At 41.9% G+C, this 21,073-nt stretch overlaps 1 protein-coding gene across 1 annotated transcript in view; it reads right to left on the bottom strand.

The window, feature by feature from the left end:
* LOC138733482 (atrial natriuretic peptide receptor 1-like) overlaps positions 1–19,108 on the bottom strand; it is a 146,628-nt gene extending 127,520 nt beyond the window's left edge. Inside the window, exon 1 of the mRNA XM_069880672.1 lies at positions 18,965–19,108. Within this exon, the coding sequence (XP_069736773.1) occupies positions 18,965–19,108 (144 nt within the window). The remainder of the gene's footprint in view (positions 1–18,964) is intronic.
* Positions 19,109–21,073: the final 1,965 nt, after the last annotated feature.

Below are 21,073 nucleotides of genomic sequence, written 5' to 3'. Positions count from 1 at the left end.
AACTTTGTCTTCTGCTATGAAATTAAGCTTCCTAAAGCATCATGAGTTGACTAAATTCAGGTCTCATCCTCATTAGAGGTAATGTCCTGATTTTCCTCTATTCCAGCTGGATTTTACCTCTAACCTGTATGCTTATGAAAGAAGGATAGCATGAAATATTTATGAGGGAATTAGTCCTAGCCAAACTGGAGCTAAGATGTCTAGCCCATCTTTTGGTGTGTTTGCTTTTTGCATCCAGCTCCTGGTATTTGGAGGTGTGTGCTTATCCATTCCTTCCCTGAAGCTTGCTTCATGTAGCCAGCTCCTTTACCATCTCATGTTTCACACCCCATGGGAAGTGGCATTCTGAGGGGTTTCCAGTAATCAGTGTGCCAACTCGCTGCTTGTTATGATTGTTCAAGGTAAAGAGGCCCCCGCTTTATGCACAATTATTCGGTGAAACACACGCAGCCCAGGCAAGAACATCCTGGTACTCATTTCAGCTGCCACAGAACTCTGGTTCTTAAAGGTCATTTAGAATAACAGTGACTACAGCTAAGACTTGGATGAGGACAAATATTTGGTCTGATAGATGATAGGAAGGAGCTATCAACCTTGAAATTGCTGTCATGCCAGGGAAGACCGCCTTACTAGGGGTCAATGGAGGGATAGATGTTAATGAAATTAATCTGGGTATGTGCATGAAGAGGGTTTATAGAGGTAGCTAAGCTGGAACTGGAGTTAGGATCTGCATTTTTTGTTAAGAAAAGCAGAGTTAAGTTCCCAAGATACACCATTCTTCTCAAAGCCAAGTTTTAATGTCTGAGTTTTCCTTCGGGCCTCCTGTCTCAAATACTGAAAGCTAAATCACACTGAGACCTTCTTATCAATATCACATCCACCCACCCAGAGCTGCAAAGGCCAGTTCTCTATGTGTCCAGATCTAGCAGCCAGTCTTCCCAATGAGCCCACAAGGAACTTCCCAGTGTTGGCATCTTCCCCGTGCTTCCCGGGGCTGAAAAGGGGCTTGATTTACATTGACATTCAAACTAAGCACACTGACATCAAAGCAACGGAAATCAGGCCCCAGTAAGTGGTTTATAAATGCAGCCTAAGTGTTTTGAATCAAAATAGTTCTTTCAGTAAAGCTGGAGGGGTATGCCTGTCATCCTTATCATTGTTAGTTTCTGTCTTGAAAACACTGAAAAGTCACTGACACTGAATCCACTCTGGGGATCATTAGAAAAAAGCTTCCATTCCTGAATGAAATCCTTCTCAGCCATTTTTCTCCATTCCTTATTGCAGGATATTAATTTCAGAGGATAATCTAAAAGAGAAAGGTATGTATGGATTATTTCAGAGAAACATTGCATATGTTGTGCTGTGCAGCAGCAGGGAAAGAATCCTCAGCTTGTGCGTGCTTTTCTCATCTCGGATGGAGAAGACAGAGCTTACTCTGCACAGTCTTTACAATCAGGCTTGGGACTGTTTCAGCCCACTGAACAAAGTGTTTATGCAGAGGGATACAGTGAGGACCAGATGTCTGACTCATAAAGTACTTAACAGCAATGACAGAGATATATGGATTTAGTGGATGTTTCTTTTAGCAAATGTACTCATATCTTCAAGCTGGCCATGACTACATTTCCTTCAAGCCTGGAAGAACAGTGTCTTTTTGTAGTATTGGCACATCTATTGGCTGCATTGGATGGTATAAAACAAAACAATATTACAAGAAAGGCGGAAGGAAAATCCAGTGGCTTTTTAAATAATCCTTTTTTGTTACTGGGCATCTGAAACTTCTTGGAGTGTATGTGTATAAACACAGCACAGAAAAAGAGAAATAATTCTTAAACAAATACTTTATATTACAATTCACCAAAAGAACAGAATTATTTTAATAATTCTGTTATAACCTGATATAACTGATATAACCTATATAACCTGATAACCTGTCTTTATCCAGGTTTGACTTTTACAAATGGTTCTCAGATACTCAGTCAGGTGAACTAAAACCAGCACTGCTGTAACATAGGACCCGAAGCACTGATGTGTACAAGGAAAGCATTGTGCCTCAGAGCAATCCTATCTTCTATCCTCAACGGCCTGAATTGGCCACCTAGGTGCAGGAATGTCATCCTGTTGATGAGACCAGTAATAGAAGTAAAAAAAAAATCCCGTAGGATAGCTTTAACTTGTATAAACTGAGCTAAGGAATGAATTTCACAAACTGAGAAGTGCTTTTGTCTCCCATTTAAACCCTTATGAGCTGGACTTCAAGATTAACTTGATGGATATAAGCCTAGATGCAGAAGGTCATGTTTGCAGCAGACCTACTACCAACCTGGATGGAAGATATCTGCTGAACATGTGAACATGTGAAAGGATGCTTTCTCCAGTGCTCCACAGATGCCTGATTCTCCATTTTGTAGAGAGATGTAGGACAGCAATGGTCTTTATTTTACAGTCTTCTCCAGAATGGAGGCAGATTTTCCCTGATGCCATGCTGACAGAAGTTTCTTCCACTAAGGGATCTTATTTTCATCCCAAGTTGAAAGACAAGATCTACGCTTTCCCTTATTAATGAATGAACCAAGGAAAGTTTTGTTTCACTATACCAAATAAACTTATATAGAAATTGACTACAGGAAATCCTTAGCTTTGATCCAGAATTATATTTCTTATCTACCTCTTCTCAAAACACTCTACACTTGGTAAATTCTCCATTGCAGTTTCAAAAGGTAAAATTCAAACTTTTTCCATGAATCTAATTTACAAGAGGGCCTCCAAGAGAAAAGAATAAAAAAAACCTCAGTCATTATTGAAAATCTTGCTTCAAACAATGTTGCTATAAAAAGTCAGATTTTTTTAACAGCTATAAGTAATAACACAACCTTTTAACTGTGGTTAAGAGCAGTTAGTAGACTGTACCTCACTGATGAAGTAAGTGAAACTGTATAAATATTCTGCAAATTACTCTTCAAAATGAGACATCTGTCTAAGCAAAAGCTTATGTTATTGTCCAGATAATACAAAGAAATTTCTAACATTGACCTTTGAGAAGACACATTGCATAGCCCAAATCCAAACATGAGCATGCTAAGTGTAGTAAATGCAAGTAAACCAGGGGTGCTTTCCTTTCATTAAACTTTCTCCCTGACCTCTGGATGACAAGGGCATAGGAAAAGGAAGCAATTTTTCTTCTGTCCTGGGGGGAAGGAACATTTGAAAGAGATTTCCTGTGACTGGACTACATCATCTTTCTGTTGCCTGATCTGAAAATCAGGAAGACCACCTCTTCTTCACATTCATTGCAAATGATTATTTGCTTTTTCCCTATGAAGTAACTTGTGTCAGATTCACAAAAGCTTTAGGTGAGTTTTACATGTAACTGGATGGAATCAGTCAAAATATTTCAGCATTTCAAAGAAATATAATGGTTGACTGGGATAGTTGTTCCAAGTTAAAACCTTCTGATGTCCTTAATTTTTTAATTATTTTCCATCTTTCTCTTGCCAGGAGCTGCATAGGTTACTTAATACAGTTCAATACCGTATTCTTCAACTTTTTGGTTGAAAATTGAGAAAATCATGATCCTTTTCTATCCTGTAATAAGTTCATATACTTAAAACATCAGTTTGTGTTAGTTTAAGTTGTCATATGCATCACAGAAATAGCACTTTCTGTGTACTTTCAGTCCCTATAAGTTGTGGCCTATTTGATTATTTCAAGGCCATATATCAGACCCTATGTTCTCAGAGTCACAGGTTCGCAGGTGGTGGCTGGCTATGGCCACCAAGCCAGAAAATAGTGCTGGGCCTCTCTCTGTGCTGGTACACACCAAAAAGCAATTTATATTTCCACATTTCTTGCTAGAAGGCCTTCCTGATGTGCAGTGAAGTTTTCCTTTTGTTCTAGCAGGATGAATAGGATGTTTCAGCCTTTTTTCTTTACTTTTTTCTTTGTGCAAGCTCCTGTACTATAAAGAACAAAGAACATCATGCTTTACATAGACAGTTTACACGGTAAACATAAATATAATTATGTTATAGAGATCCCCAGCTGCATGAAATATAAGGCATTGAATGAGAATTGAAAGTACAAGTGCGAGGTAACAACTCAGTCCTACACTAAGTAATTGACCATAAATACATTGTTAAACTCTTTTAGATTTGGGGCTCTCAGACATTATGAGATTTATGCTGAGGCTAGGGTTGAGCAGCTGCTTAGTCATCTTTCTCAGAGAAACAGACATATCTTACATTAATAGGTAATACTGGACTATGGCTAGTACCAGGGTAGAATTTGGGGTCAGTGTTATGGTTTCAGGGAGGCAAATCAGTAAAGCAATAAAAGCTACTATGTTCACAGGGGTATTATCTCTTTTTTCCTTTGTGTAAATTGGGAATATTAAGCCAAAAGTTCAGAGACCTAGATTACAACCAGGACAGGGGTTGTAGCTCTATGAGCAGTCTCGGAAATATGGATGGAATATAGGGGAAGGAATGACCAGAAAGCAGATTGCATTTGGGGCTCTTGCTTGAGTGTGTTTTAAGAACACATTAACATTCCAAGTTTCATATTTTCACCAGTTCCTGGAGATACTTTTAGAACTTAGAGAGGTATGGAGAAATGTTGAATTTAGGAATTGAACTGTGCTGAGAGCTGGCATCAGGCTGGGTCCACATTTTCTTGTTCAGAAAATCACTGGTGTTACAGGAAAATGACCAAGCATATGGATGGAATTTAGGCAGCTGAAAATGAATGGCCACCTCTGCTGAGGGTGTTTAGGACTAGTGTCTGAATGGAGCTGAGAGAAAATAGGCATCACTTACAAGGATTCTTTTAGGTCTTCCATTTTTAGTGGTCCATAAACTAAGTCTGGGGGTTATAATTAGGGTTCAGGTTTAAAGAAACTGAAGAACTGACATGACAGCAGTATTTAGAGTAATTGTTCTGCTACTTTTTTTGTGTTTCATGTATATACTGGGATTAGGGTCAAGAAAGGGAGACTAAAAAGTTTGAGAAAAAGAAGGAATTAAAATTGCAAGATAATCTTGCTTTGGGATTGGTAGCACTCACACTTGGACACAAAGATCTTTTATTTAAATCTGGATTTCAGGGGTGTTACATGAATTAGATTGAGAACAGCATTAGGTGCTTGTTCAGGTAAGTAATTGGAGGAAATTCAAAATAGGTCACTAGATATGTTGAAAGTTAGTATTACCATTATTCCTAAGCTATTTTTACCTGAGGTTCATAAGTATCAATGGTCTAGGGTTCAGATATAGTGTACTGCTAGTGCTGGAATTAGAAGGATCATGGTATTTGAACGAAGAAAACCAAGGAGGAAGTGTAAAGTTCTGCTTTAATGTCACTGAACGAGAGTTTCAGTTTCTAAAAATTCTTAGTACAGGATGATGTTGAGGTTTGGGTTCGCAGAGGTCACCAGACCAGCTCTAAAACTGTAGCTAAAACAAGGGCTGATTCAAGTTGAAGGAGGGTGTGGGGGAAAGGCTTATAAAAGCATAATAGCCGAAGTTAGGACCGTGTTGCATATTTTTAGGTCTCAGGTTTGTGGGGTGGGAGAGGCTGTGTCCTAGGTTATTGGTGATACTTTGTTAGGAAAAGGGAAGGAAGAAAGAGAAGGGAGACAAAAGCCAAAATCAGAAAGCATAGACAGACAAGATTGAACAGCTTGCGGACAGTGCTTGAACCTGGTCTGATGGATTTTCACGTTGCATTCTGCTACTCTGACAGCTAACCCTGAGTACCCAGCACTCTCCCAGTAGCCCCATAGCTCTCCCCAGCCCCCTCCTGATTCTAGTGACCCAGGCAAGGGCAGCCCTGGGTTCTGCTGAGGAGCAGGACTAGAGGAGCCAGGAAAGGATTATTGCACTGGAGTCACATACCTTCCCAAGAGAGAGGATGAATCTGGGGCCACAACTAACTGTGGCTCAGTGCATGTCTTGAGATGTGTCTCTGCTGTTCTAACATTGTGCTGGCAGCACTGGCTCCTCAAATGGCTCCTCCAGAGGTTCAGTTTACCCCAGTCCAAAACTGAGACATATTTCTAACTCCAGTTTCAATATTACCCACTGACTCTAATAACTAAAAGAAAGTTCATGGTGAATGCTGGGACCATCTGTGCTTTTAGACTGACCATCTGTCCTGAATATACTCTTTACTAGCGCAGCTCTCAAGTCTGGACCCTGCTGCTAGCCCTGGGTCTTGAACATAAACAATTTACCCCTGCAAGCATCTGGCCAAAAAGCAGTAATCAAACCTACACCCACACTAGAAGTTAACTGCAAGGTAGAATGGAATGCATTCTGAACACAGTTATAAGAATAGCTTTTGAATCTCTCTTGGCCCTGACTGTATGCACCACCTACTCCTCAGTTTAGCTCTACCCTGCTGTGTCTGGAGACCCTCAGTAAGCCACAAAGCTGGTCTTGCACCACAGCCTCTCATAGATTGCAGTCTGAAGTGCATGTTTCCACTCTTTCCCATAAGCATATGGCCTTAATCATAACCCAAATGCTAAATGAACATCTTGATCACCAGATACTTGTGGACTGAAAGTAGTAAGAGCACCAGCTCTTGTACTATCCCTTAAGACAGACTAGGAGAAGTCTGTCTAGAAAGCTGCCTGGAGGAGAGGGACCTGGGGGTGTTGGTTGACAGCCAACTGAACATGAGCCAGCAGTGGCCCAGGTGGCCAAAAAGGCCAATGGCATCTTGGCTTGTATCAGAAACGGTGTGACCAGCAGGTCCAGGGAGGTTATTCTCCCTCTGTACTCGGCACTGGTGAGACCACTCCTCGAATCCTGTGTTCAGTTCTGGGCCCCTCACCACAAGAAGGATGTTGAGGCTCTGGAGCGAGTCCAGAGAAGAGCAACAAAGCTGGTGAGGGGGCTGGAGAACAGGCCTTATGAGGAGCGACTGAGAGAGCTGGGGGTGTTTAGCCTGGAGAAGAGGAGGCTGAGGGGAGACCTCATTGCTCTCTACAACTACCTGAAAGGACGTTGTGGAGAGGAGGGTGCTGGCCTCTTCTCCCAAGTGACAGGGGACAGGACAAGAGGAAATGGCCTCAAGCTCCACCAGGGGAGATTTAGGCTGGACATTAGGAAAAAAATTTTCACAGAAAGGGTCATTGGGCACTGGCAGATGCTGCCCAGGGAGGTGGTTGAGTCACCTTCCCTGGAGGTGTTTAAGGCACGGGTGGACGAGGTGCTGAGGGGCATGGTTTAGTGTTTGATAGGAATGGTTGGACTCGATGATCCGGTGGGTCTCTTCCAACCTGGTTATTCTGTGATTCTATGATTCTATGAATTCACTGTAATGATGTGTTCTCTACTTCTAGCTCCACCTTAACATTTTCTTTGTGTTCTGACCCTAGTTGTAAATTAACTATCCCAGCATTAAAAATACGTAAAAAGACTCAAAGACAAGTAGTGAAGCAGCTTTTAATTAAATTAAATGTCCTTTAGGTGTGATACTGATGACACTTAAGATTTTTGTTTGTTACAGTTTTAAACCAACACATAACTCTTATGCTACCTCTAGATATAACTTTAGTCTCAAGACAGCTGAGAATCTCATGCCTAAAAATAAAACAAAGGGTCATTTGGACATCAGTCCTCAAATTCTTGTCATAGACCACTTTCCAATTTTCCATTGCCAGAATCTTTCAATAAACAGAACAACATTCTGACCTCCAGAGTAATTTAATGTAAACCAAAAGTTCAATATGCTAAAGGATTAAAACAAATGCTGGGAAAAGCACCTCATTGTGTCCGGTGTCCTAATCAGAAACTTACTTGAAACTGAACAATGTTTAGGGACCCAATGAATGACAAATTTAAAAGTCATACTGAAATCTGTATTGTGATCAGTCACAAATTCCCCTCTTTAAAATCCTGATGCTTTGTTGAAACATTAGCCTCTATCTGGGTCACATAACAAAAGGAAACAGAAAGGTTAAAGTATTGCAAGCACGCTTGTTGGAAACAACTCCCTGGATAGTATTAGTATTGCTTTGCAGTATATTGATTTTTGAAAAACAGAACCCTAATCCAAAGATTTTGTTATTTCATCCACATTCTAATGATATCTAGAAACTCTAAGTTCAAGAATTAATATATACACCTGTTTTTCAAAAAGCCCTCAATTTTTTTATATGGCGGGTGTTGCAGTGTACAGATAATGTAATTTGGGGAATTCAAGTAAGGAGGCCTTATTTCCCATCCTACATTTAGAGATGAGACCTGGGAGCTTGAAAAACACAAAGCAAGTACCAAAGTCTGTGTATGTACAAGATCCCCACTTCATCTTGGAGTGTGGCTGTTGATAGCTACAGCTTGTTTAGGAGGGGCAGACCAGGAAGGAGGAGTGGAGGCATTGCCTTCTGTATAACAAAATGGATAGAGTGTGAAGAGCTGCCCCTGAACAGCAGCCACAAACGGATCAAAAGTTTATGGGTGAGAATAAAAGGCCAAGGAAACAAAAGGAACTTTGTCGTTGGTGTATACTACAGGACAACTGATCAAGGAGAGCCTGCTGATTAAACTTTCTTCCTCCAGCTACAGGAGGCTTCACACTCAAAAGCTCTCATCCTACTGAGGGACTTTAGCAACCCTGACATCTGCTGGAAAAGTAGCATGTCAAGCTGTAGGCAATCCAGGAGACTCCTGGAGTGCATTGAAGATTATTTCTTAACCAAGGTAATAGAGACCCCCACCCGAGGGGATGCAATACTGGACCTGGTGATCACCAATGCAAGTGACTTCACTGGCCACGTGAAGATCAGAGGCAGTGTGGGCTGCAGTGACCACACACTAGTGGAGCTCAAGGACCTGAGGAATATGGGAAAGGTGAGGATTGTAGTCAGGACTCTATATTTGAAGAAAGCAAAATTACAGCTCTTCAAGGAGTCACTCAGTAGGACCACCAGGGAAACAATCCTCGGGGATGAGGGAATGTAACAGTGCAGGCAAATATTTAAGGATGCTTTCCATAAAGCACAAGAGCACTGAGTCCCCAGATGTAGGAGATCAAGCACGGAAGGGAAGAGACCAACATGGTTGAGTCAAGACCTGCTAGTCAAACTGATACTCAGTATAAGAAGAACATGGAACTCTTGGAACAGGTCCAGAGGAGGGCCACAAAGATGATCAAAGGAATGAAGCACCTCTGCTATGAGGACAGGCTGAGACAACTGGGCTTGCTCAGCCTGGAAAAGAAAAGGCTCCAGGGAGACCTTATAGTGAAGGTACCTTCCAGTATCTGAAAAGGGCCTGCAAGAAAGCTGGGGAGGGATTTTTTATAAGGGCATGTAGTGACAGGACTAGAATCAGTGCCTATAAATTGGAAAGGCAAAGATCTAAATTAGACATTAGGAAGAAATTCTGCATGAGGGTGGTGAGGAACTGGAACAGGTTGCCCAGGGAAATTGTGGCTGCCCCCTCCCTTGAAGTGTTCAAGGCCAGGTTGCATGGGGCCTTAAGCAGCCTGGTCTGGTGGGACATGTCCCTGCTCATAGTAGGGGGTTGAAATTAGATGATCTTTGAGGTCCCTTCCAACCTAAACTGTTCTATGATTCTGTGATCTTTTTGTTCTGATGCTTATCAGAACTCCAGTTTCTCATAGACTGAAAGCTAACTCTAAGACTAAGGTTAGTCCCTATAACACTTAATATCTAAAATCTTTTTTCAAAGATAGACAAGAGAGTGAGGCCCATACTGAGATTACTCCTACACTTCAGGCTACTGCACTGGGAACACTGGTCAGCATGGCAGACCACCTAAAACAGCAGCAACATAACCACATTACCAAAAATCAAGGGACAATGTGTCTTGCTGTAGTTAGTCACTGTTCCTGCCAGGACAGGATGGTGTTAAATACCATCCTACTTTTGCCACAGCTGCTTGAAATGTCCAACATGGATACAGACTGAAAGACAAGTAAGAGGGATATAGGGTTCTTTTAGCCACATAAAATTAGAGACCATTTCTGTGACAATAGTCACAAAATTGTTGGGCAACCTGGGAGTAACTTACCTGTGTCAGAAAATAATGGGACAGAAAAATAGTAATTTTCAAGACACATGGGATAAGCCTTCAGGAAAGATTAGCGTTTGGTCCTCTTTCTGGGAGAGTACCTATAAGAACATGAAGGAGTGGTGTAAGGCCCACAGCCAACAGCTGATGATTGGAGAAACATTCCTCCATGTCCTCCCAGGCATGGCTGGGTTTGGCAGCAAAAGAGGTCAGTGAACAATGCCCCTTGGAGAGTTATTTAATTCTGCATCCTCACAGCACAAAATTAGTATCTTCAATAGCAGAGACTAATAATACTACCTGTCATTAACTTCTAAGAGGTTAACTCTAAAAATATATTGGAATACCTCTCTTTACTCATGCCCTCTGTGTGGCACTCAAAATAGTTTGTACTAATGGGACCACTACTGCTAAGATACTGCAGAGTAATTTCTGGGTATTCTTGCTGCATTTCATATTTACCACATCTCTTCTTTAGTTCAACATTGTCTGCTTCTTGAAAGAGCTTAGTCCAAGCAATACTGTCTTTGAAATGACAGACTGCATCCCAGAACCAAGCCTATATAGAATAATGTGGTTTTATGGTTGTAGAAAGCAGGGGAGGCAAGGCTGGGACTTGAAGCACAAGAGGAGCCTTCCCCAAGTGCAGAAAGGCTGCAAAGCATGGCACAAGGGGAGGAACACAGCTGACTGCAGATGACACAGTATAGGTGACATACCAACATCCAATGTCATTGGATGGAACAAAAGGCAACTCAGAAAGCCAAGTCCACAAATTGCACCACCAGAAGAGGTGCAGGAGATGAGGGAGAAGAGCGTGACCTGGCAGCAGGGAGTGATTCAGCCTCCGTTCTCACTGCTCCCACTCCCATCCAACAAAAACAGTGCATCCATGACTAGGCCCCATGTGACAGCCAGTTCATGTCCCCCTTTGGCAGGGGAGTCCCACACTGTGGGCTGCTGCCATGGGTGATACATACTGTAAGCAGACACCCTCTTCATTCCAGGAACAAACCACATTCCCAGCTGGATTACTAATACTCTACTGATTGCTGGTTTTCTTCACGTGCACTCATTTGCAAGATGTCAAACACAAGACACAAATCTGTGTGTGGAATAAGGTCATGTGTGGTGCCCAGTCAAGCCACTAGACTTGCCAAAATGAGGATTTTCCTGCTATCACAATGGAGTTTTTAAATCTCTATCCAAAACCTGGAAAAAAAAAAAAAGAAAAAAAAAAGAGAAAGAAAATAAAAAGGGGAGAGAAAAAAAAAAGGAAAAACAGGGGTGGTGAAGAAGGAAAAATTAAGAAAAGGAAAAAAATAACTTATTCTCCCTCACTCCCGAAACAGTAGTACCGAGTAATAAGGATGAAGTTAGTATATACAAACGCATCCTGTGATACTTTTGTGAAGTACTGCAGTACTGTCCTTCAAAATGACATTTAATTTCCAACACAAGCAGAAGTTTCCTACCATATTTAACTCCTTTCTCGTCCAGTTAATCTGCATGTAGAAAGGTAATTCCATTTTATACAGAATATTAATTTTGTCCAGTGGTGTCCCTCCCTTTCACCTTCTGGGCCAAGCATGAACTGAATCCTGGAATCAGAGAGAAGGCAAACATTGACTCAAAACAGACTCCAAACTGGCCAGCTGCTGAGGTCCACCCAGGACTTCAAACTCGTGACATCCAGCACCTCCGCCTTTCCATGAACTGTGCATCCTTCCTGAGCTCAGGACTCTGGATGAACAAAAATTTCAAGTTCAGTGGGGTGAGGAAGAGTGTGGGGTGAGGCATTCCACAAGACAGGTTAATCTTAAAGGGAAGTCAGAGAATGCAAGCTTGCAAAAAGGATGTTGTTGGACTCTTTCTGTTACAAAGTGAAAGTTTACACAATGACAATGATAATAGAACAAAGCCAGGCAATTTGGCTGTTGAGCAGTGCAGAAAGAGTAGAGAATTGTCTTGCAGTGAGAAAGGAAGAAGTTAGAGGTTGTCCTGAGCTACACCTAGGGATTTTCTCTTTGAGGTGGAGGAACAACTTCAAGGCGGGAGAAGGACACACCACATTTGTGTATGGATCTAGATTTCACTAGATTTTGCAGGGGAAAGGTGTTTTAACTAAATAAAATAGCTTGAACAAATAGAAAAGCTTTTCATTTCTACTTTTCTGCCACCCTGCAGCAGGAGACTGTGAGATCAGAGGTGTGATGGGAGCACTGGGTCTGCACAGCAGAATAATAGAATAACAGAATAGCATCACAAAATTACTTTCAAGAGCAGTGGTTCAGGGCCTTTGCAAAGTCAGGTGTATGCTTATTACATACCCCTGAAGTCTTTTTGTTTCCTGCCTGGCTGTCTTCCCTTCTGCAGCACAGCTGGAACAGAAATACCAGCAAGAAACAGACAAGGTTGCAAGTGATTTATTCTTCCTTAATCCCTTCCTGCTAGGACCAGTGAGGGAGCATACTGACAAGGTTTCTGTCGAGAGCATGTTCTGGAGAGCCAGCGCTGGCTGTTTCACACAAATGTGGGCCAGGTCACAACTACAGGCAGAATTCTTCTGAAAATCGGGGAGTTGTTTGTATAATTTCAATAAGAGTTCCAGCTGCAGGTCTAGTTTGGATCCAAAGTGTACATGTGAAAAACTTCATTGGCATTATCTGGTAACCTGAAAAAACACTACCAGTTTAGTTTCACTCCTGCTGGGGGATGAGCAAGGGATGGTGTTACCTGCAGCAAGGTGAAGCCACTGCTGAGCAGGCATTTCAGCGCAAGCAGCGGAGTAATACTCTGCTTGTGAGTGTCATTTTAATTAACCTGTCAGGTTCATTTGTTCTTTTATAAGGTAAAGACATTAGTTCTTACTGCAAGAACTATGTAGTATGACACTTTGTGTACCTTATTACCTCTTTTCTTAGGACATAATAAGTTAGTTTCGGCTACCGCTGCTCTGCCTCTGGTGGTTGTGGTGAAGTTACATCATGAATGAACTCAAGCGTGTTTTAGGCAATATCTCTAATATTGTAGTATTATTTGGATGTCTGGGTCTAAAGTGGTAATGCCAGACATTTCATTTCCTTATTGATAATTATTTCCTAGCTTTCCTTTCCTAGGCAGAATTCTGATGGGAAAAGCCTCGGACAGGGCTGGCTTACCTCCCCTTCTATTTCTTCCTGAGAGATTTTGGAGGGAGGCACAGACAGCTACACAAAGCCATTGCGTGCCTGCAATATCCCTGCTATAATCCTGGTTCATCAGGTATAGCATTACTCTGGCTCTGCCACAGAAGTCTCCTTGTCATTGTTCCTTAATTCCTGTTTTGCAAAACTAGGCTTAGGATAGCCTCAGTGTTCATTACTAGAAATATTTAAAAGATTCCTCTTGTTGTACTGGCTGTCCCACATCTACTCTTCCTCTTACCCTTATCTCCAGTATCTATAAGAGGGGTTATCATCCCCTGTCACCAAATAATAGACAACAATAACTTGTTTTCTAAGAATGGAGAATCCTGGAGGAAGTACTTGTGTATTTCTTAGAAATGAGATAACAGGATTAGCTTCTAAGCATGAAAATAGATACAAACTTGCACGCTATTGTGGAATATCTCACAGAGATTAAGCACAACGGCTGACCCAAGTGTGTAAAAAACAAAGGATTGTATATGGAATATGACCTTTCTTGGGAGTGGTTGTCCAGGTTCCCTTGTAGTTCCTGTCTTTCTTATTGAAAATCTGGATGTGTGACTAAAACATAGCAATAGATTCTTGGATAAAGACACAATGACCTTATTTGAGACTAAAACAGTCTCATGAACAGACCTAAAATACCTTAGCAAGGCAGGAGACCTGTGTCTGAACATCTTTCTATAGTACATAACTTTTTTTTTTGGAGGAAAATCCTGACTGCATGCATGCACACAAATATATATACAACCAAATATTTAATGCTATTTCTTCTTGAAATAACAGCAAATATAGTATTGATGTCAGCAGGAAGATGATCAAACCTGGTGTTAGGAAGACAAAATGCTTCCCAAACAGAAAACATAAAATGTACATGTTTATTTCACTTCTTATTTTTGTTGTTTGAGAATGTAATCTCTGATGTAATGAATTTTGTTCAACCATAGAACTGTCTATCACTTCATCTTTAGGATAAATTTTGTATGTTTAGGTATATCTTGTAGTATGCACATTTTCAGGCAGATTTTGTTGCTACAGAGAACAGTAGAGATATTCTGTTAACAGAAACAGAGCAGGGTCAGACAGCGATGTCTTTGTATTTTGCAATTTACAGTGTACAGGGTCAAAAAGAGAAGAATTCATTACTGCTGTGAACCTGGACATCATGCAGGCAACAAAGGCTCAAAATTGCAGCTGTCCTCTTATGTTCCAACACTGGTCATGGACAGCCACTCCAGACAAAATGCAGCCTTTTTAGGTGAAGATTGAAGAAAAATGTTTTTGCCTGAAGTTTGTCCTTTGGTCCCCAGAGGATGATTCTGAGAATGGCTATGAGATTTAGGGTCTTCTTCCAAAACTGGTTCGGAAAAAGGTTGATCATCAGTTGTTTGGATCTGATAGCATTTGTCTGACATTGTACAAATCCTTAGGCAGCTGACAAAATGCCATGGCTCAAAATAGAAATCAAATGGTCTGATAAGATGGTCTGTTCCCCATAACTTCTTTTACAGGGTGGTGAGTGTAACCTCTAGGAAGCCCAACTTAAATCAATTCACTTAATTGCATACCTCTGCTAGAACTAGTTTACATTTAAGACTCCAACCCACGTCGAGACTAACCTTCTCTTAGTATGACATTTTACTTACTACTACAGAAAAACTGTCTTTGAGATTACACACCAGATTTCCTGAAGCTGCAGAATAATGGTGATGTATAAAATATGCTTGTCTATTCTTAAGCTCTTATGTGCTCTCTGATGTCCTGCTCGAGACTCTTACAAGGAAGAGCTGCATGTGGGTGTGCTCACAGAGATCAGATGCTTGAGCCTGACTAATCTGTGTCACGGGGAGGCTGTCGGGAGCCTCTCAAGGTACCTGGAGTTTCCAGGGGGAAGAATATCAAAGTTTTGTAAAAAATGAATAAAGGATTGTTATTTCTCAGCTATTCTTTAGTTTATTTCCTATATTTAGCTTACTTACTATCTGTAAGGGCAGAAAACTTCCTTTTTTCCATTATTTTTCTTATTCTGCAAATTCTCTTGGTTTTTTTTTCCCCTCCTACTTTGCGTTTACACTCCTAGACTTAGTAGTTTTTATGCCTGTGGACTATTAAAATCAGAATATATACTTTTATTTTTAAAACACACCATTTCAGACATGAGAAATAATACAGGAAAAATTAACATCTAGACATGTAATAGCCAGTACATATTCCATTTTGAAAACAATGTTGAAGGGAATTTTAAAATTCATTCAGTTTTGAAAAAGGATTCCCCTGTCCTCTACAGGTCAGCTCTCTCACTAAATCATGTTTGTCTGGGTCTACTGCCATTAAGTAGGTGTTACCTCAGCCTGGCTTTGCTGAAGATTAACATAGTAAGGTTTGCTAGGAGGGATGTTACCTTTTATTAGACAAACTGATCCAGTATTGACCAAAACCGGAACAGTGACAGGCACACAATCCTTTCTGCTTGTATGAAACAGGAACAACAGAAAGGAACCTAAATGCCTGCAGGGATGGATTTAATCATCCTGTTTCCATAATTTAAGATATTTTTGTGTCTGTGGCTCAGGGCAATGTCAACAAGATTATAGGAGTCTTCATACCGGGGAGCGTACACAGAAAGAGAAGGAATTAGCTTTTGCCTATAGACAGTCATCTTTGAAGTAGCAAAACCTGTTAGTTTAAAAACAAAAATTGTGTATTTTAACACAGCTTTTTTAAGGAAAATAGTATAACCCACATTCTCCTTTGGTCAGTTCCATGTCTTCTGTGCACTGAAACACATTTTTTTAAAAGGAAACTGAAAAACTAAAAGTCATCAGATAATGTCTCCAGATAAATGACACAGGTAGGAAATGGATCATTAGCCACCATTATTCAATTATATTTGCAGGATATCTCTTTCCCTTCATATAGGCTCCAGGTTTTATATGGCACATTCACTTCTGCACCAGACAGGAGACAGTGTTTCTGCAGGTTAATTGGAACCAGCTGCTTGCCTACAAATAAAACAAAAAAAGTAAGAGGTCACAAAAGTTAGATTTTTCCACCCAAAGAAGACATATCTTTAGAGACAAGGATGGCTTGGCCAGTAATATTTGCCTAATATTTGTCATTATTGTGCACTTTTTTCCCTGGACAGCTACAAAGTGTAGTGGTCCTATTTCTGTGAAAAGTCACTGTGTTTAAGCCTACTTTTCTCAAACAACTGTGGCTTTTTTTTCCCCCACCAGAGAAGCAGACCAGGTCTGATTTTACACCAGCATTTTTAGAAGAGCTTGAAAGAGGTATTAATAGTGAAAGAAGACACTTCAAACTAAATAGATTCAGTTGGGGGAGAAATCCCTCAGGTTTCCTACTTGTAGCTTAAGAGGCCTTGGCAGGAACATATATTGGTCTCTTAATGGTGTGAAAGATGGAGCCAAGCAAGAATCACAAGTTAATTAGAAAATATTACCTGGGCTCTCCTACGGACACCTAGTGGTGCCTACTTTAGAGAAGAGAAGGTGCAGTGGCACATAAACCTTTGGACAGGTTAGAAACAATACAATAATAAGTAGTTTTGTGCATGTGGTAAGGAGTGAGATGGGAAGAAATCTCATTTTCATTCAAAAGCTCAAGAGATTAAGCCTGTCCAGGGATTAAGAACAGGGAACTAGCAAAGCTGACAGAGGGACTCTCAGAGGCTGGAGGAAGGAAACTGTGGTTTCACCACTTCACAGGAAAGGAATTGTGATATTTTGTATTTGTGGTATTTTCCTGCATTGACTTCTTAGGGCTTGCAGGGGCCAGTACAAAGAGCCAGGGAGTTTAGAGCAAGTGAAGTTGCAATTGGCTGACCTGGAAACACACATTTTGGGAAGGTGGAAAGACTCAGTGTCTGAAGAGGGAGGGGAGAAATGTTCATGGATGGAGGCAACCTCAGCTGCAGCTGGGAAGTAGGAGAAGAGAGAGATGGACAGCATAGCCTTGCCTGTACCAAGGAAAGCATGGTGAGCCCCAAACAGTTCTTGATCACTTGACTTGCGTGCCTGTTCATCAGGACTGGACTAGGAACCTGTGGACTGTCTCAGAGCCCAAGAGTGAGTGTCTCTCTGCCTCTGAGGCCACAGACTTGTAGTTATCACCTTGAAGTGCTTGCAGTTGCCCACAGTATAAATTGGGAGATTTTCCAGAGTTGAACTGTGGCTGGGTAGTATCCTGCCCAGCACTCTGTGAAGGTGACCGGTCACTAGTGAGTCACAATGGTGGCACCTTATTTTTTTTGTGTCCTTACAAGACAAGGTAAGCAGCTAAATGTCCATGTCCCACCAGACCAGGTTGCTCCAGGCCCCATCCAACCTGTCTTTGAACATCTCCAGGGATGGGGCAGCCACAGCTTCCCTGGGCAACCTGTGCCAGTGCCCCATCACCCTCATTGGGAAGAATTTCCTCCTAATGTCTAGCCTGAATCTTCCCCCCCTCCAATTTATCACCATTGCCCCTAGTCCTAATACTACATGCCTTTGTAAAAAGTCCCTCCCCAGCTTTCTTGTAGCCCCCTTCAGTGCTGGAAGGTCACTATAAGGTCTCCCCAGAGCCTTCTCTTCTCCAGGCTGAACAGCCTAAACTCTCTCAGCTTGTCCTCATATTGGAGGCGTTCCAGCCCTCTTAACATCTGTGTAGCCCAAGATACGGTTGGCCTTCTGGGCTGCGAGCGCACTCATAGAATCATAGAAACACCAGGTTGGAAAAGACCCACTGGATCGAGTCCAACCATTCCTAACAAATACTAAACCATGCCCCTCAGTGCCTCGTCCACCCATCCTTTAAACACCTCCAGGGAAGGTGACTCAACCACCTCCCTGGGCAGCATCTGCCAGTGCCCAATGACCCTTTCTGTGAAGAATTTTTTCCTTATGCCGAGCCTGAACCTCCCCTGGCAGAGCTTGAGGCCATTCTCTCTTGTCCTGTCCCCTGTCACTTGGGAGAAGAGGCCAGCTCCCTCCTCTCCACAACCTCCTTTCAGGTAGTTGTAGAGAGCAATGAGGTCTCCCCTCAGCCTCCTCTTCTGCAGGATAAACATCCCCAGCTTTTTCAGCTGTTCCTCATGAGGCCTGTTCTCCAGCCCCTTCACCAGCTTCATTGCTTTTCTCTGGACTTGCTCCAGAGCCTCAACATCCTTCTTGTGGTGAGGGGCCCAGAACTGAACACAGGATTCAAGGAGCGGTCTCACCAGTGCCGAGTACAGAGGGAGAATAACCTCCCTGGACCTGCTGGTCACACCGTTTCTTATACAAGCCAAGATGCCATTGGCCTTCTTGGCCACCTGGGCACACTGCTGGCTCATGTTCAGTCAGCTGTCAAATAACACCCCCAGGTCCTTCTCCTCCAGGCAGCTTTCCAGCCAGACTTCTCCCAGTCTGTAGCACTGCATAGGGTTGTTGTGCCCTTCTTGTAGATGGGCACAACATCAGCCAGCCTCCAGTCCAGTGGAACTTCCCCAGTCTTCCAGGACTGTTGGAAGATGATGGAAAGGGGTTTGGCCAGCACATCCACCAGCTCCTTTAATACCCTTGGGTGGATCCCGTCCGGCCCCATAGACTTGTGGGTGTCTAGCTGGGCAAGCAAGTCTCTAACTGCCTCCTCTTGGATCATGGGAGCCTCATTCTGCTCCTCTAACTCCTCAGTTTGTACACAGAGGGAACAACTTTCTTTACAATTAAAGACTGAGGCAAAGAAGGCATTAAGTACCTCAGCCTTTTCCTGATCCCCTGTCTCTGTTGTTCCTTCTGCATCCAGTTGGGACTGGATATTCTCCCTAGTCCTCCTTTTATTGTTAATGCATTTATAGAAAGATTTTTTATTATCTTTCACAGACTTAGCCAATCTGATCATGTCGAGCTTCTTATTGATGAGCACCCCCAAGTCCTCTCCACAAGGCTGCTCTCAATCACATCATCCCTCATCCTGTATTGGAACCATGGATACTGTCATGCATACTAAAAAGGGAAAAGATGATTTACTTACGAAGGGCAGAGGCCTGCAACTATTATCTGTCACCTAAGCGTTTTATGAATCGAATCAAGTCTATTATTATCCTTGCCTGATGACCCAAACATGTTATCAATGTGACTGAGGTCGGACTATATTTTCCCTGCAGCAGATCATGAAACCATAGACAAAAATACCAAGCAGGAGTAAAGGTGTTTGCAAAGTGCTTACAGCCAAAAGTAGGCTATTGGAAAGAGTGATCAGAGCCAGGAGAGGCTGGCTTGAGACTTAAGTGTTACTACTGAATTAATGATATAATCAAGAAATGGGAGACTGGACGTGGGTCATACCTAAAAAATCATTGAAAATATCTGCTTGGCTCACCAATATAGGCTATATAAATACAGGGCCCGTGGGGCCTTGCAGCACATCTCATTATTTGAAGAAAATACAGAGGCTACCTTTGTGGACCTAAAATATCTATGTGAGCAGCATTTTGATGCTCAATACATATGTTAATGAGAGGAAATGTCTTCAGCCTCGTCTTGCCTCTCTGATATGTCCCACCATAGGATATCCCCTGAGTACTTGCTGATGTTGCAGGTGTGCTGCAGCACCAGGGCAGAACATAATGCGCAGTTCTCCCCTGAGAAACACCCAGATGTTCTATCTGCACTAACCTCAAACTTGAAAAGACTGCCCAATAGCTCTTGGGGAAGGAAACAGTGAAAGATACAGAGCAAAATATTCAAAGCACTAGACAGAAAGTACAGAAGTGGCTGAAAGCATGTTCCAACTACAATGGAAATTTTATAAGGAAGTGAATCAAAATAACTGCTCTAACATTCTCTAGATAGCCTGTATTATTTGAGTCTGCATTATTTGTTTTAATTAAAAATAATAAGATTCCATGGAAAGAAATCCAAAACTTATGAACACAAGATAATGCAGTGTGCGTAATAAGTGTTTAACAGATTTGTTATAATAGTTAAAATTATGGGTTTGCAATAAAAATAATTTAGGTGTAGAAGTGCAATAAAACCTTGGAGATCACATATCTATGTGCTTGAACTGCTGAATTCAGTGAATTATTTTTCATATGCAGACCCAACTGTACTCCAAGTGCCCAGAAATACTTGCCATGCGTTTCTTGTTAATAGCAGTTTAATTGCTGCTTATGCCTTGTGCTTTTGTGCCCCTCAGATGTTTAGATCATTGCTGCTGACTTTCTTGTGAACTGCAAGGAGGTAACACTTCCAGGCCTACAGGTGACAGCTTCCACTTGTCCTCCTCATCACTTTTGGATGCAACATTTCATCAATGGGTAATGGGGTGATGGTCCTCCTCAAGGATGGCTCATGACCTTTCTGAATCCAACAGATGTGGCAACACCTACATGCATATGAGGGATGTGATTTTGGGCTGTGTTCATGTAGTTTAAAACATTTTCCAGTTTTACCAGGGCTTTGGTAAATCCAGTGGAACAGATAGACACTTTATCTTCCACAGAAGCATTTGGTGCGTCTGGCATTACTATTTACCTTTATAGTGACAAATAGTCCCAATCACGGGATCAGACAACCCCAGGTGGACATGGAACAAGTGTTTGGTAAATTATGTTGCCCATCGTTACTCAAACAACTAGAAATAGGCTTTAAAAAATCTTGTGATTAATAGTTGCCACTGTTCCTGAGAAGCTGGTGTGACTGGATCGCAGTGCTGGATGACAGGGTTGTCAATCACATACTTTCTGCGGTGAAAGCCACTAGCTACCAGCAAGGCATGCTATCCTTCCTAGTGGCTACGTGGTCTCAGCCTCACACACTCCCCCTCCTATCCTACTTTTATTTCATTAGTGCTCAAGTGGCA

The sequence above is a fragment of the Phaenicophaeus curvirostris genome, chromosome Z, assembly GCF_032191515.1.
Source record: "Phaenicophaeus curvirostris isolate KB17595 chromosome Z, BPBGC_Pcur_1.0, whole genome shotgun sequence".
Taxonomy (NCBI): domain Eukaryota; kingdom Metazoa; phylum Chordata; class Aves; order Cuculiformes; family Cuculidae; genus Phaenicophaeus; species Phaenicophaeus curvirostris.
Note: the sequence above shows the minus strand (reverse complement) of the source record. Positions and strands in the feature narration are given on the sequence as shown.